General features: G+C 38.7%; 1 protein-coding gene across 1 annotated transcript in view; it reads right to left on the reverse strand.

The window, feature by feature from the left end:
• The window catches only part of ADAMTS12 (ADAM metallopeptidase with thrombospondin type 1 motif 12), a 245,657-nt gene that overhangs the window by 45,737 nt on the left and 183,763 nt on the right, over window positions 1-16,157 (reverse strand). Inside the window, exon 17 of the mRNA XM_045565804.1 lies at window positions 1,685-1,811. Coding sequence (XP_045421760.1) covers window positions 1,685-1,811 — 127 coding nt within the window. The remainder of the gene's footprint in view (window positions 1-1,684; window positions 1,812-16,157) is intronic.

Consider the following 16,157-nt stretch of genomic DNA (forward strand, 5'->3'; position numbering starts at 1 on the left):
AAACAGCCGTGTTCTTAAGAAGGTAGCCAGTCCAATAGAGAATGCACTTTTGAAAGTGAGGTAAGAATGTAAGGAATGCAAAGGGAGTTATGGGCAGATGCCTGTTAACTTTGAGGGAGGGAAGGTAGGCGGAAGCACATGAACCCTGTGGGGAAGTGGGTGATTGATCAGCTCTAAGAAAGGCTCTCTTTCCTGGCTCACTCTTCCCTGAGAAAGTAACATAGTAACTGCAATTACGTACAAAACCTAGTGTGGCTGTTAGTGCTGTTGGCGGATTGGAGCCAATGGCATAGCCACAGAAACCTTCCCTTGACGTTCCACGTTCTTCCTGGCAGAAGAGTCACAGGAAAGAGCTACAGCACGGTGAGGTGATCACAGCATTTCTGCCCTGTTTTGATAGAGTGGGGTCCAGCTTTGGACCTCACACCTGCCTCTTACCCAGAAGAAACCTCAGAACTGGTTGGAGAACAAACCTCTGACTCTGAGACGGGAACTCCCTGACCCCCAGGCCCTGCCTGCTTGAAACTCCAAGACACTGACATGGCTTTCCTTAACTCACTTAGTCTGACTCTTCTTTCCTACTTAGCTCTTTGGCACTTATCACATTCTAGCTCTTCTTTAGGATCTAAACTGTCACCTGTTTGATTTGTAACAACTAGTCCCCTCTTGTTTAACTAAACTCTTAGTGTATCTGCTTAGAACTGGAGTAAACATCTGATGGAATCTGTAACCTAAACACATCCCCGTTTAAGGTCACCAGAGAGTGAAGACTCTATCCAGAAATCTTCCAATCTTCCTATCTTCCTCTCTTCCTTCCTTCCTTCCCTCCTTTCTTCCTCCCTCCCTCCCTCCTTGTTTCTTTCCCTCCCTTTGTCTGTCCCTCCCTCCTCCTCCTCCTCCTCCTTCTTCTTCTTCTTCTTCTCTCTGTCTTTCTCTGTCTCTAACATAAGTCCCTCATGATAACATCCCAGATACCTTTTAGGATCCCAATATCTTGAATGAATATGGTTATCAAACGAGTATCTCTGTAACAGTGGTTCTCAACCGTGGGTGATTTTGCCCCCTAGAGGACATTTGGCAATGTCTGCAGACATTTTTGGTTGTTACAACCTGGATAGGTAGAAAGGGGGTGCTACTAGAATCTAAGTAAATACCAGCCAGCAATGCTACTAAGCATCCTACAATTCACAGAACAGCCCCACACAACAAAGAATCATCCAGCTCCAAATGCCAATAATGCCAGGGTTGGGAAAGCCTGCTCTATAAGCCTGCTCTCCCAGGTAGCCTGGAGTACAAGTGGGCACTGTGACCCGAAGGTGCCAACGTATTGTCCAAAGGCTACAGTTATGCTGGTAAAGTGTTCTTGGAAAAGCCAAACCCGTTAGTTAAACAAAATTTGTGTCATCTACATAGTTTCTCTTCAACAAGGCTTTGGGACTTAGTCTTACCAAATTATTAAACACAGAACACATCATCTTATAAAAAGTACTGCTCTTGGGAGAAAATGTTCTCACAGCTTGCCACAGGCTCCAATAGCATAGCCACAGAAACCTCTAACAGATCTCTTGTATGTGTTCTCATAACAAAGCTGCATAGCTCTCCTTACCAGCAAGTATTTGGTTACCCTTCAATCAGACATCACTGTAGGCAGACACACAGAGCTCCAGCTGTCAGCAATGGTTACCTGGGTGGACAAGCCTTTTCATGGCACTTCTTCTGTCTCCCATTGGGCTGCGTTTCTGGGTCACAGAATGTAGCTTTGACTATCCCACGACCTTTCTTTATGCAATGGGCAGTCTGCCGGCGGATACCTGGGGGTCGGACAGAAAGATTCACACAGTTGAATCCTGAGCCCACATGTTCATGACCAGGTGAGGTCCCACTCATGTCAAACGATCATGTTGATAGGAAAATTGTTCAAAAGTTATTTGGTTTGTAAAGTAAGGATGAAGAATAGGGACCTCTTGCTATTCACCCTCACGCTGTAGCTGGTAACAGGTGGAGGAAATCTTGCTTAGGAAGGACTGCAGGTCTTATAGGTAGATCAACGATCTATTCCATAGATTACAATCCAGCTGTGGAGACAAGACTAACACACACATGCCAGCAGGGAGCAAAGTGAGGTCTAAATAATGAAAGTAGATATCATCACCAGCTGTTACCAGGCAACTGCTATATTATTAGCTTAATCAAAGAATAAAGGAGACAGAGACCTTTGTATTATTTGAAGTTGGTAAACTCTGAAAGACAGGAATAAAATTAAAAATAATATTGTGAAGTTTGAGATGTTATTTTTTTTTTAAATACAGTGTTTTGATATACAAAGATTGGACATCATAACGCCTTTTGAGACCAGGTAGATAATGTAAGTAAGGGATGCACGCGGAGGGTGGCAAGGTCTGCAGGCAAACAAAGCCTTGTCCCAGGCCCTGCTCTAAGCTGTGTGTGTATCTATATAAGTAATGTATTACCCATTATTTATTATGATATATAATTAACCAAAAATTTCCCCAGGCCTTGGACTGTTAAATGTGGAAGGAATGCCGTGTGACTACAGAAGCTAGATCAGAAAAGGCCATACAGCTTCATCGGTCTCTTTTGTATCTCTCACTCTCAGGACACTCTAGCCACCATGGTGTAAGAAGCCCACACCATGGGAGAGGCAACATGTAGGTGCTTGGTTCCACCGTCCTAGATGAGCCCAACCTCAGATCACCCAGCCCAGGTGCCAGTTATGTGAATAAAGGAGTGTCCAGGTGGCTCCAGCCCCTGGGCATTTGAGTCTTCCTAGCTGAGGTGCCAAACATAGTGGAGCAGAGACACACCATCCCTCTGCACCCTATCTAAATTTCTGACCCACAGAATCTGTGAACACAATAAAGTGGTGGTTGTTTTACTACACCAAATTGAGGGTAGTTTGTTATATAATAGTAGTAACTGGAACAGCACTCAGTACATGTGAGCTTTCTTCCTCTCTCTGGTCAAGAACCAGTGCTAAAATCCAGCTTGGCTTGCTGTAGTCTGACCACTACTGATTTCGTTGAGTTTCATCTCGTCTTCTCCTGTGCTACAGTTCTGCTTTCCCTCCAGGTCCACTCTGCCCCTTTCCCCACCCTGCTCTGGGCCTTGGGGAGCCGACCCTATTGACTGCTGTGGCTTCCAGTTAGGTTTGGGCAATGGAGGTGCTCTCTCTTTTCCTCAATCTTTATGCCTAGGGATGGTGGCCTTATTCCCTCACCCTCCACTGATAATGGGCAGGGGCAATGAATTACCTTCCTTGGTTTCTGGAGGGGTGGGGGACTTACAGCCGCAAGGAAACATATGGCCTTCCTGGTCCTTAAGTGCTGCCTTTTGACTGAATCCAAATTTTACATAACAAATCCTTTTGTTAAAAAGGGTGCAGCAGAGAAAGATGAGGCTTTTCTTGCCTCCTTTGGTGCTTAAAAAAGAACAATCTTGAAATCAGAAAGACACGGGTCCCCTACCCCTGCGTGGACCCTAAGGAATGACACCTCCTTTGTCGTAAAAAAAAAAAAAAAAAAAAACTCAAACCATTAATCTTCAGTGACATACTCATTAACTCTGAAAACCAATTGCTGGAATAACAGAATCTTCCTTTGGTGTAGAATATTACAATACCTCATGTGGAGGGGGTTAAGAATCAGGCCATCCTGTTAAGAGCAGTTATTATGTGACACTGCAAAGGCAGAAAGTCTCAGAGATGAGGCTAAATCTGTGTAACCTTGATCTTTCCCTGTTAAGTAAAGAAAGAAAAATGATATTGGCTTTTTAACTGGCTTGTCATTTGTTCCTTTCTCTTGTAAACTAAACACAGTCCCCAAAGAAATTCTAGTTAATTAAAGATGCTAGTCAATCAATATGTTGCCACCATGCTAAGATACCTGCTTATCTGGAAGCATTTACTTTAAAAGACATGAAGTAGAAATCAATCACATTCCAAAATATGTGAGAATTAAATTCAAAATGCTATTTCCAGAGGATTCTGAATGCCTTTCTCCATGTGGCAATGAGAATGTCACCAGGCAGCTGCAAATGCTCGTTAAATCTTATCAGATACTAGCAGTGAAATGTCAATTAACTACCTTTAAAAGAACTGTCTTTCTATACTCTAAACCTGATCATCTTGAGTGGAAATTATGCTAAATATAAGAATCAAGTAAAGTTTTTTATGTCCAAAAAACCACAATGACATAGCTTATCATATTCTCAATCCAATATTGAGATTGTAAAATACAGAGAACCTATTATATGGTTAATTTAGTTTGATTCAAAAATTCAATTTAGGAAGAGTATAGATAAAACAACTGAAGACTTAGCTTATTGTAATGACCTATGGCAAAAAAGTGCAGTATTTCCTATTATTATAAACTTATCAAAGATACTAAAGACAGTGGATATTTAATGATATCATGTGAAAGAGTTTCAAAGTATTGTATATTCAATCTTTGAGAATATTAGTACAAGTTAAATTTTACATTAGTACATAAATTATAATCCTCCCAAAATTAGATATTTGACTTTAATAATGAAAATTATAAGAATTCTGTGAATCGGTGACAAGAGAGCTTATCACTATAATCCCCCTAAATAAATGGAAATAACATTAACTTCATAGGAAGAAGAGAAGAGTGGAAATTCTATAACCACCTGTCTTGCCGACGAGTCCATCCTTCACCAATATTCAATTTCAGTTTCCACTAAATATTTACCTTGTTTTTCCCTGGACCCCTTCACCCCTTCATCTCTGTTTTCCTGCTTAATGAGTTCAGAGCTACCATTAATAATGAAGGCTCGGATAAGGACAGTTTGGATTCTATCACTACAAAAACTCAAACACATGGATATGTGTGTGCATGTGTGTGTGTATGACAGAAAGAGAGTGATCAATAATCACAACATGAACATCAACACCAACACCACCATAAGAACCAGAACTTGTTTTGACAGCTGCTTTCAACATTTACTTGCTGAGTGATCTTGGGCACTCGTGCCGACCTTCCCAAACCTCAGTTGTCTCTTCCTCATGTTCATGATGGCAATAAGATTATAATACAGGGTTGATGTGAGGACAAAAATGATGCATGTATCCTGATATGTACCTTAAGCCTTGATACAATGCTTAATGTACCCAGTAGGCCCTTAAGAAAAGTTTTTGAACCCAAATCCAAAGCCTCTGTGTAATCCACTCACCCGATCATGGGCATTAACTCCTTCTGAACCTCTGCTTCCTGCACCTCATAAGGTCAGGGTTGGCTTCACACTCTGAGGCTGGGGGATAAAACAAACAACTCATCCTGTCCACTGGAGCCTTAGTCTTCAGACTCCTATGATGCACCTGCCTTCCCCTGAACAACTGAACCCTTGGTTATACAATTCACATTTTTTCTAGCTCAAAAGATTATTGACACATACTTTAACAACAAATATTGACTGGATTATCAGTCAATAAGATTTGATATGATTATTATTCATTTCTGAAACCCATACATCTCACAATATCAGTAAGACTCAAAGCCAATAGTTTTTTCTCTCCCTGAAATGTCAATGAAATGATTACATAAATTCATAAATTGGTTGTGGTGGGCAGGGGTAACATAAGAAATTATATAAGAAATGCTCAAACAAGGTGCTTGAAAAATGTTTACTAGTGTTAGGTAGGAAAAGGTTCTGCCCTATGAAGGAACCATTTTCAAAATTTACCACAATCAAGAAGGACTCCCTGATTATAACTCGCTTTCTGTAGCCACTGTGTGCAAATCAAGCAAAGTACCCAATTAAAGAAAATCAGAAGCTTGAAAAATCTTATAAGACTCCTGGGTTAACAAGAAAAGCAGACGGTCAGCATTTCATAGAGCACAGTGAGCAAAGCAAACTTTCATAGAGACCAACTAAGAAAATCCAAGCAACTGCATTATTAGAAAACAAAACTAAAGGCCTGGAAATAAGGCAGGGACTAATCCCTGCTGGCTGCATGGGGTCAAAACAGGATGAGGAAGACCAGTAGAATAAGAGAAAATTAGATTAGCCACCCTGGCTAAGGGTTCTCATTTTTTCATTAGTGAACTAGAACTGAAAGGTTATCAGACCTCCGTTGCATACTACTTGTAGTTTATTTTAAATATTTATGCATATAGCAAACTATGTAATCCTCATTCCATAGAATCCATCTCAGTTCCATTAATTTAATTCCATTAAATCCATCTCAATAAATTCTTCTAGTATCTTTATGAAATCTTAGATTAAAAAGAATCCCCCAGGTCTTATTACACATCTGTATCTGGATATGGTTGATTCTGAGAATTATGGTAGGCAAAATCAGATGGATTAAGCACCAAGATGAGTGCACTTTGCAAATGTCAAAGAGGTAACTGACTCTGATTTTCCAAAGAAGTGAACTGCATTTTCTAAATATCTGTATATGGTCACACATCAGGGTTAGAGTGGAACATGTGCCCCTATGCACGATTCTCACGCCTTATCAAGGCTGTGTGAGCACATGTCAAACATGGTTACATTGAGCTTTAGTAGGAATACTGTTGGCTAAACCCTGTAGGAACTGGTTCATTAAACACAAGTATCTGCTCTACATAAATTTATTTCCAATGAATGTGATCTAGTTTACAAGTCAGTTTAGAAGAATAGTTGAACACTCTCCAGGAACTTTGAGGGCACAGTCTTTGGAGTTTTTAGTATTTGCTTTTCCTACTAGAACATGACATACCTTGAACAAAGGGACAGTGACTAAACCCCAGAGAGAATTCAGCCATGTGGGGTAAAGAAAAAGTAGAAGTCCACGGTAGGGCAGGGGAAAATGTTCTCCCCTTTGTGTAGGCCATTCTTGTACCCACAGACCTAAAAATGCACAATTGAGGAGATCACTGAGCACAAAACTGGCCAAGGTCATGGTCAGAAGCGATGAGCTCTTTTCTAACAATAGTGCCATTACAGGACACAAGGAAAGTTCTGTTAGAATTTATTATAATTGACAGAACTCTACAGCACGAGGGCTGCAATGAGGCAAAAATGTGACTTTTATATTTTCATGAAAGTGATTCAGAGCTTTTGCCAAAATATTTTCGTATTTAACAAGGAGTGCAGAAGCTTCCTACTGGATCAGTATCTGTGTCAAGCCATTTCTGCAGGTGTTTCTTCACAGGTAATCCGCTGGCTGATCTTTCGCTGATGATCTTTTAATGGGTGACTCAGATAAATTTCTTTCAGCAAGCCTTCTGTAAGGGATGGTAGCACTTGTTATTATTCCATCCCCTTCCAAATTTCCTGAGAAGCTAGTCCCAAATTGTCCTGCAGTTATAGGGTCAGTCCCCTGGGTAAGGTGGGAGTAAAAGCAAATGACTGAGAGGACAGGAGGACAGAGTCTGGCATGGAGAGAAGACCATCACTGGTGCTCTCTGAGAGACAGCCCTTTACTCCTGGAGAGAGGGCTGTGGAAAACACACTGGCTTTCATGCCTGTTGGCTACATTTATTAATATAACATTCTCTTGCCAGTTTTTCACATGGATCTCTGATCTAGAACAAAGGTAATACAATGTTTTCAATATTGAAAATTAAAAAAAATCTTAGTGAATTTATGCTTAAATAATCATTTGCTTCAAATGTGAAACAGTAATATATAACATATAGACATGTAAAAAATATTAGATTATAAAATATATACAAATAAATATAAGAAAACCAAAAAACAAAAAAGGCACCATGCTCAAATGTAGGTAAACATCCCTGCAAAACAGTGAGCAGGACTTAATGAAGGCTCTGTCCGGCTCTGGGCAGAAGCAGTTAGTGGTGGCCCCGTGGGCAGCCCCGGTGGAGTTCGAGGACTGAAGGTGCTCCGCATGAAATGGGGATGAGACCAATCTCATGGAAAACTGCTTAGCACACTCACTCTTGATGAGTTTTAGGCGTAAGAAGGTGGCAAGACAAGGACTCAGTTTCTCAAGCAGGAGCTCAGCCAAGCTATGTGCTGGCTCCATGACTATATCTAGCATAACTTCAATGTCACTATGAGACAGCAGTTCTAAGGAATCATGACAAGTCCTGGTCCTGAAATAAGGTCATGCAGTGTGGTCAGGTAAAACTGCAAAATTATTAGAAACAATCAGGTGCACACAGGGAGAAGATGGGAGGATAGGGGCAGGAGACAGAAAAGAAAAAGAAATCAAAAGGAAATCGCACTGCAGTCAAGCCTGTAAGTTATAATTCCAAAATACATAAATAAATGTAATACTTAGAAAAGTAACAAAATAATTAGAACAGGAATCCACTCTGGGTGAAATGAATTTGATAGGGCAACCTGACAAAAACTTTAAAATAAGGATGTTCCTGCCTCTAGGTATTTTCACCTAGAAATTTCATGGGCACTTTAATTGAACATATGTAATCGTAAACTCTTCTTCAGACATGTTTCTTGTCATATTCCCTATCTCAGTAAATGATACCACCATTTAGTTACTTACTCAAGGGTGAACACAGGATGTTACCCTTCAATCTTGCCTCAGGTTCAAATCACTCTCTCTCAACAGATAAATTGAATCAACCACTAAGTCTGGTCTAGTCTATCTCCTACATAGCTCCATATTTTTACAATTTTTCCATCTGTGCTACTTCAATTTTAGTTAAGCCACTGTTATTCCTTGACTACTGCAAAGACCTTCTGTCGCTTCTTACCACTAGCATTTTTCCCACACAGGAATAATTATGGAGGAAGTCCAAATAAATAAATGAAGACAAAATTTCCATTAATAAAGCACAATAAGTTAGGAAGAATATGAAAAAAGAAACAAGAACAAATAAATGGATATGAAAAAGAAGCAATAAAAACTTGGGAAAAACAGGGTCATTGAAATAAAAAATCGCAGTGGTGAGGATAAATAATAGACAGGATATAGTTGAAGAGGAGAGTTAGTGAAGTAGAATACAGTATCAAAGAACTTAGAATTCAGTTCAAAAGGAAAAAAATTTGAAAATTATGAAAAAGCAGTTAAGAGGTATACAGGATAGACTGAAAAGTTTCAACATTCATATAATAGAAGTTACAGAAAATATAATAAAAGGAATAGTGAAAAAGTAATATTTAAATAGATAATTACTAAGAGTTTTCTGGAATTGCTTTTTAGCAATTACATTTTATAAGTATTAACTCATTTAATTCTCATACCAACCACACAAAGTAGGTATTATAATTCCTCACATTTATAAATAAAGAAACTGAAGCACAGAGAAATTACACAAGGTTACACAGCTGGTAGGTAACTAGTTAAGCTGGGATTTGAATCTGAGCAGTCAGGTTCCAGAGTCCACAATCTTAACTACTGTGACATACTAACAGGACTGTCTATTACTTAAGAATGAAGAAGAGAATCATGGGGTCAGGGAAGATTTTATACAATTGAAGGAGACACTTACCTGAATTCAACTTTAAGGGAAGATGGTGGTCACTCAATAGGAAGAAAGAATAATATAAATAAACTAGAAAATGAAGAGTACTTTTTGACCCATATGATCAAGAGGAAGCATGAGCAAACTCTGAGAATGAGCCATCCTCATGCATCAACTGCCCCATGCCCTCTCTAACCACTTGACCTGCAGGCGACTTACCTTTTAATGTGTACGAGAGTCCTTTGCAAGGACAGAACAAGAAGCGAAGAATCTCCCTGACTTAACCACAGTGGGACTGACAGGACCAGAGGGCAGTCTTCTTAGGAAGCAAGAACAGCAACAAATACAAACTACTGTTATTTTATATAAAGTTGCAAAGAAAGAAAAGAAGGAAAGTAACCCAACTTATGTATAAGGCTAGTATAACTTCAATACCAAACAGGACAAAGGAACGTACAAGAAGAGAATAATAAAGACAAATCTCATTCATGAATATACATACAAAAGTCCTAAATAAAATAAACCAAACAGAACTCAAGAGTGTATATAATATATGTACAAGTTTATATCATATTCAGTAAACTTTATCTGAAGAATGCCAGTATAGCTGAGTAACATAAAATCTATTCATGGAATAACCAATTAGCATATTAATAGAGAAAAAACGTGATTATCTCAGCAGATGCAGAAAAATATTGGTACAGATTCAACATTCATTCATAATGAAAGATATAATGAGCTAGGAATAGAAGGGAACTTATTTTCCCTGATAGAGATCATCTGAAGCGTTCTTATCAAAGTCAGGAGAAAGGCTTGGATGCCCCTTATTATCTACTGAAATCATTCCATTCAGCACTCTATTAGCGGCCCAAGTCAATGCAATGAATCCAAAAAACAAAAACAAAGTAAAACAATTGGAAAAGAGACAAAACTTTCCTTATTATTAAACAATACAAAAATGGAAGAAATTTTACAGATAAATTGAGAGTTAATAGATTTCAGCAATGTTACTTGATACATAATTAAAACACAAAAATCAACAGCATTCCTATACATCTCTAAGGGGAAAATAACAAATAAATCTTAAAGGACCCCAAAGACCTGAAAAGAGAGATATATTGTGTTCATACCTAGAAAAACTCATTGTTTTAAAGGTATCAGTCCTCACATATATAACCCGTAAACTGAATGCAATTCCAATCAATATACCAAGAGGAATTTTCTTAGAATTTGACACATTGATCCTAAAATTTAATAAATAAGCAAAGGCCAAGAAGAGGCAATAAGATTTTAAAGAGAAAGAACTAGATGAGGAATTTTAATGCTAACACTTATTATATATAAAGCTATAAAAATTATAGAGCTAAGTCAATGCAACAGAATAGCAGCCTGGAAACAGACCCACACCAAAAAAAATTACATAAATGCCAATAAAGGAGCTTCCAGATAGCCAAACACATGGAGGTTCCTGGGAGGTGGAGCGCCTGGAGAGGGCATGGAAGCTCCACCTCCTTCTCACACGCCTTGCCCTGTCCATCTCTTTATCTGTATCCTTTGTAATATTCTCTACAATAAACCAGCAAATGGCATCAGGCCACACGGGGGAAGGAGGGAAGCCACAAAAAGCATGAAGCACAGAACCTGTCATCTTGGAGTTTTAAATCTGGCAAAGGGGATAAAATTACAAGTCAGCAAATAATCAGAGCCAGATGCAGAGAGAGCTCACACCACTTTAAACATGGAATTCTGTGCTTAAAAAAAACTAGCTAATAAGAAGATTTTAATGACCACAATTCCTAAAAGTTGGGTCCTTTTTCAGAGGTGCTTATAAAACTGAATGGAAAAGGGAGAAGAAGAGAGAATCATCACATATCATCATACTTAGACTTCCTGCAGAAAGGACACAGTGAGTTTGGTGTTAGCTGCATAGGCAAAGCATTGCACAGCCCCTCCACAGAAGCCACGCTGAACTCTGTCTTTTCACATGTAACTCCAGGGACAAGAAGAAACAAAATCAATTCTACCCAAAGGTACAGACAAAAAAAAGCACTCTCCCAAAGGAGCCCAAATGACAAGTGGCCACAGAGAGCACTGCTGTGATCAGTAAGAAATGCAGGTGAGTTATGAGCTTAGCCATGATCTCCTATTTAATGTAGGACCAGCGGTGACCATTAACAAACCCGGGCAGTGGTGACAAGCCTGGAACCCCCTCAAGGAAATCCAATTGAAAAGCAGCCAAGAGGAATACGAAGCTAGAAACAAATGTTCCAGCTACTAGGATGTGCACACATTTAATCTGAGTATGTAGCTGGGGTTAGATGAGAGCATTCGTTTCTAAATACTGTATAGTGGTTTCACCGTTTCCTTCATATAGATATTGTCAAGTTCAATTACAGCCATCCACATTGGTTTTAGCACATTTTCAGCAATTTTTTAAAAATACAAAGATGTCAAAATGATAACAGCTTTAAAAAATGCCCATGAGGAGGGGATATCTTATTTTATAAATATGGTTGGAATAATTGATCTCATTGATAAGGAAATTAGATCTCTACTTTACACCACACATAAAAGTAAATTTAGGTGGGTTAAACTCCTTATGGGAGATTCAGAATTTTAAAACTTTTAGAAGAAAATGTAGGATCATATCTTTATGACTTTGAGATGGAAAAGTAGTTTCAGAGAAGACACCAAGAACACAAACAATAAAGCGAAAATTGATAAAACTGATTATATCAAAATCTAACATTTCTGTTTGAGTTCTGCTTCATGTAAATATGACAACATTTAAAGTTTAAAAGACAAGCCAAAGACTAGAACAGAGGCTTCTAACTTTCTCAGTTCACAGTGCTCTTAGCGTCTCAGTAATTTTTATGGTGCCTTCAGGCCAAATAAAACATTTAACAATTCCATTCATTAAATAATTAGGACCCAACTTGATAAGTATTTATGACCTAACAACTCAGTAGTCATCTGAAAAAATAATACATATAAATTGAAAGACAAAATAATATTTGTTTCATTTTAAATTAACTTACTAATACTAAAGAGATGTGTGCATCTATTGGATACTACACAACTTTTCAAATCTTGGAATGAGACTGGATACCACATTTCCTGTTCCACATAGATTTTTCAAGTGGTACTTGGTTTTTTAATCACAGCAACCACTGAAAAACCACTGTCATGAAGATAGGATGTCATTGAAAGGAATATAGTGTGACCTAACCTTGAAATACTTTGAGCTAGTAGTTCACATGATGTCCAAGAGATGTTAAGTATAGCTATTTACCTTTAAAATTTCTCTGTTTTCCTGGAAAATTTCAAATATTCCATGGCAACCCTATGAGTTCACTGATCTACCCCTACAATATGCACAGGCTGTATGGTCCAGGAATTTACTTCTAGGTATACATATTAAAGAAGATCAAATATTGAGATAATAAGGCAATAATTACAAGGAGTTCATTACAGCAGAGGTCACCAACTATGGCAAGTTGTATAATTATTTTGTTATATATTACAATGGAATAATAATAGAAATAAAGTACACAATAAATGTAATGCACTTTAATCATCCCCCTAAACTACCCCCACCCCCAGCTCCCTGGTCCATGGAAAAATGGTCTTCCATGGATACAGTCCTTGGTGCCAAAAAGGCTGGGGACCGCTACCATTGCAGAAATATATTCAATTGCAAAATAGTAGAATGTATAAATAAACTGTGATATATTCATACAATGGAATAGTATGCAACCCTTACAATGAACGTACTAGAGCTTCTTTGATCAGTGTGGGTTTATCTCAAAAGCCTAATGTTGAGTAAAAAAAGCAAGATAAAGAATGATACATTGAGTATGATACTATTTATAGAAAGTTTAAATGCCTGACAAACAATAGTATATAATATGGCTACTCACATGTATAATAAAAGTACTTAACAATAAACATGAGTATAATAAACACTGGCTTCACGACCCTAGTTAACTCTGGGAGAAAAGCAAAGGAAGTGGAGTTGGGTTCAGAATTTGTTACTACATTCTGTGTTTTGCTGGTATGTTTAAAATGTTTCCCAGTAAGAAAGTGTAAAACTAAAATAATATAACAATTTAAAAATAAAATGTTACTACCTATTTACTACTTCCTTTTATTGTGGAAATCAATTTAGTACTAAGTTCCTTAACATTATCATAATATTTATATTTTTCTAACCTGGAAATTCCACATAGAAATGAAAACTGAGGATATCATTTTTCACATGGGCCCAAAGATGCTCATCAGAAGAATGGCAATAAATAATTGGCTAAGGAAATGTTGTCTTTCCAGAGAACAAAATGCCTCCTTAAAAATTATAGTTACAAAGACTGTATAACACATGAAAAGCTATCCCTGTTATGATAAATGAAGACATATGTGTGTATGTGTACATCGGTACATCCATATGCATACAACTATATACATCTATGATTAGATGAAAGGAAAAACACTGAAAAGAAATAAAGCAAAGTAGCAAAAGTACATGTGTCAGGGTGGTGACTTTATTTTTCAGTTTTTAGTTATGTGCTTAACTTATTTTTATAATACTGAAAGTTTCAACTTAAAGAAAATAAAAATCCATCACTGAATGATTCAGTGTTTTAGGCAGTCTTTCATCTTTATATTGAGCAATGTGTCCTGTGTGAATATTAGCAATTTCTTCCTCTGTGTTTGAGAGTATTTAAGTAGATATGTTATCTTTCTTTGCCAGAGCAAGAAAACTCTGTATCACTCAAATAGGCAATGTGGCTGAAGTTCAGGTGAGCATGTAAGCTCTCTGATCATTCCCATTAAGGCTTAAAAATCAGAATGACATTTACCCAGGTAGAGGTGCTGCTGAAGGCTCAGGCTGTAACAAAATGAAATATCTGATTCCTATCTGGTAAGAATGTTCAATTTCCTAGCTAACTTCAGATGTGTCTTTATGATCACTGCACAAATCAGCCACTTATCTCTCGATTCCTGATGCTCTGAAATACAGTGCATGCAATGCAAAGAGCTCGTCCTATCTTGAAATAGAAGAGGGTGGAGGACGTTCTCCTGTTTCTGGGAGTCCCTGCCCAATCAGTGCTGGCTCACTTTCACTCCATGGTGTCCTGGGACAAATGATTGAAGCTTAGAGCTTAAAATCACATTTCACTGAAAGATGAGAACACGGAAGATGATAAATTGACAAAGTACTTGTAACTACAGTCACGGTGACTTCATTTTCCTCCCACTGCTCCTTAGGGAAAGTTTGTTCACCCACTTATTTTCTGCCTAAACTGCCTTTGCTTAATTGCAAGTGTAGTCCCCCGCAAGCAACGGTGGGCAGTACACTTGGAAATGCCAGAGGCAGCCCTGGGAATTGCAGGACTGGCCCTCCCGCCAACACCGCTTATGGCTGCTGCCACACACTGCACCTGCCACCTAGATATATTTCCAGAGGTTTAGCATCTCAAAATCGCACATGTTTTAAAATGAACATTTTATTCTTATAAATTCTAGAACCTAACCTTGGCTTTCTGCCCTGAAGTGAGGAAAGAAAGAAGTTAATAATACAAAAATTGTTTGTAAGTTTGACAGTGCATGATGCAACTTTTAGATCTCTTTGCACGACTACCTCCTGGGAGTGAGGAGGCCAGTGAACAGGTGGTGCAGTGACCAGGTATGTGAGGGGGAAGCCCCCGGAAGAGTAAACCATCGTCTTCTAGCCCACTCACTGCTTCACTTTTATTCCCTTTGCTCCATCACCAGTTCTGGAACTTCACCCTGTAGCTGCCCTAGTTTTACAGGCAGTAGTTACAGGCGAGAAGCAAAAAGTTCTGTAACAGACTTAGACTTGATTCAAAAGGAGAAACAGAGGCAGAAGCTTTCACATATGGTGCCATTATTAAATCCCCCTAAATGAGTGACAGAACCCAAGTGCCCAACAGGTCCTAACCTCTGCCTTTACAGGCCTTGGGAAAATTCATTTAGCCTGCGGCAGAGGGAGTCTGTGCTTCCCAAATGTCCACACAAGCCTCCATATTTCCCAGCCTCCCTTTGCAGTTAGACTGTGCTCATGTGACTGAGGTTAACCAGTGAGATGTACGTGGAAGTGATTTGTCACTTCTGGGCCAAGGCTGTCAACAGAGCCAGTCTGCCTCTTTCAGCTCTCTTTCCTTATGGGGCAAGTTGGAAGCCATGAGATTCAAAGTCTCAGCTATAAGATGAAGCAGGGCCTTCCATCCTCCTTCACACATACAGTGATGGGTTAAAAATCAACTTTCATTGTGTTGAATTACTAGGATTTCCATTTCTTTGTTATGGTAGCAAAGACTATCCCATCCTGACTGATACTTGGCAGCAAATGCATCTTTCCAGTGCTTGATTCCGTGTGATAAACCTAAACTCTCCTATTAGATATACAAAATTGATAAATTGGAGATGGAGAAGGAACCCTGGGCTAGGAATCAGAAGAGCTGTTGTGGTTTGGATTTGAGCATGATTTACAGTATGTATTTGGGCAGGTTTTTCCACTTTTGCAGCCCTCAGGTCCTCAACCAGAGGGGTTTTTTTAAGCTTTTTTGCTTGACATGTAACCCTCTCTTCAAACAAAACCTTTCATGAGGGCCGGTACATAAAGCTCACAAAAGAAAAACTGTTTCTCCCTTTAAACCATGCCCTTGTGCATTCCCAGTCCACAGAGGCCCCAGGGCCATCTCTCCGTTTCCGTGGAACTCT

This window comes from Lemur catta, chromosome 12 (genome assembly GCF_020740605.2).
Source record: "Lemur catta isolate mLemCat1 chromosome 12, mLemCat1.pri, whole genome shotgun sequence".
In the NCBI taxonomy this organism is placed as follows: domain Eukaryota; kingdom Metazoa; phylum Chordata; class Mammalia; order Primates; family Lemuridae; genus Lemur; species Lemur catta.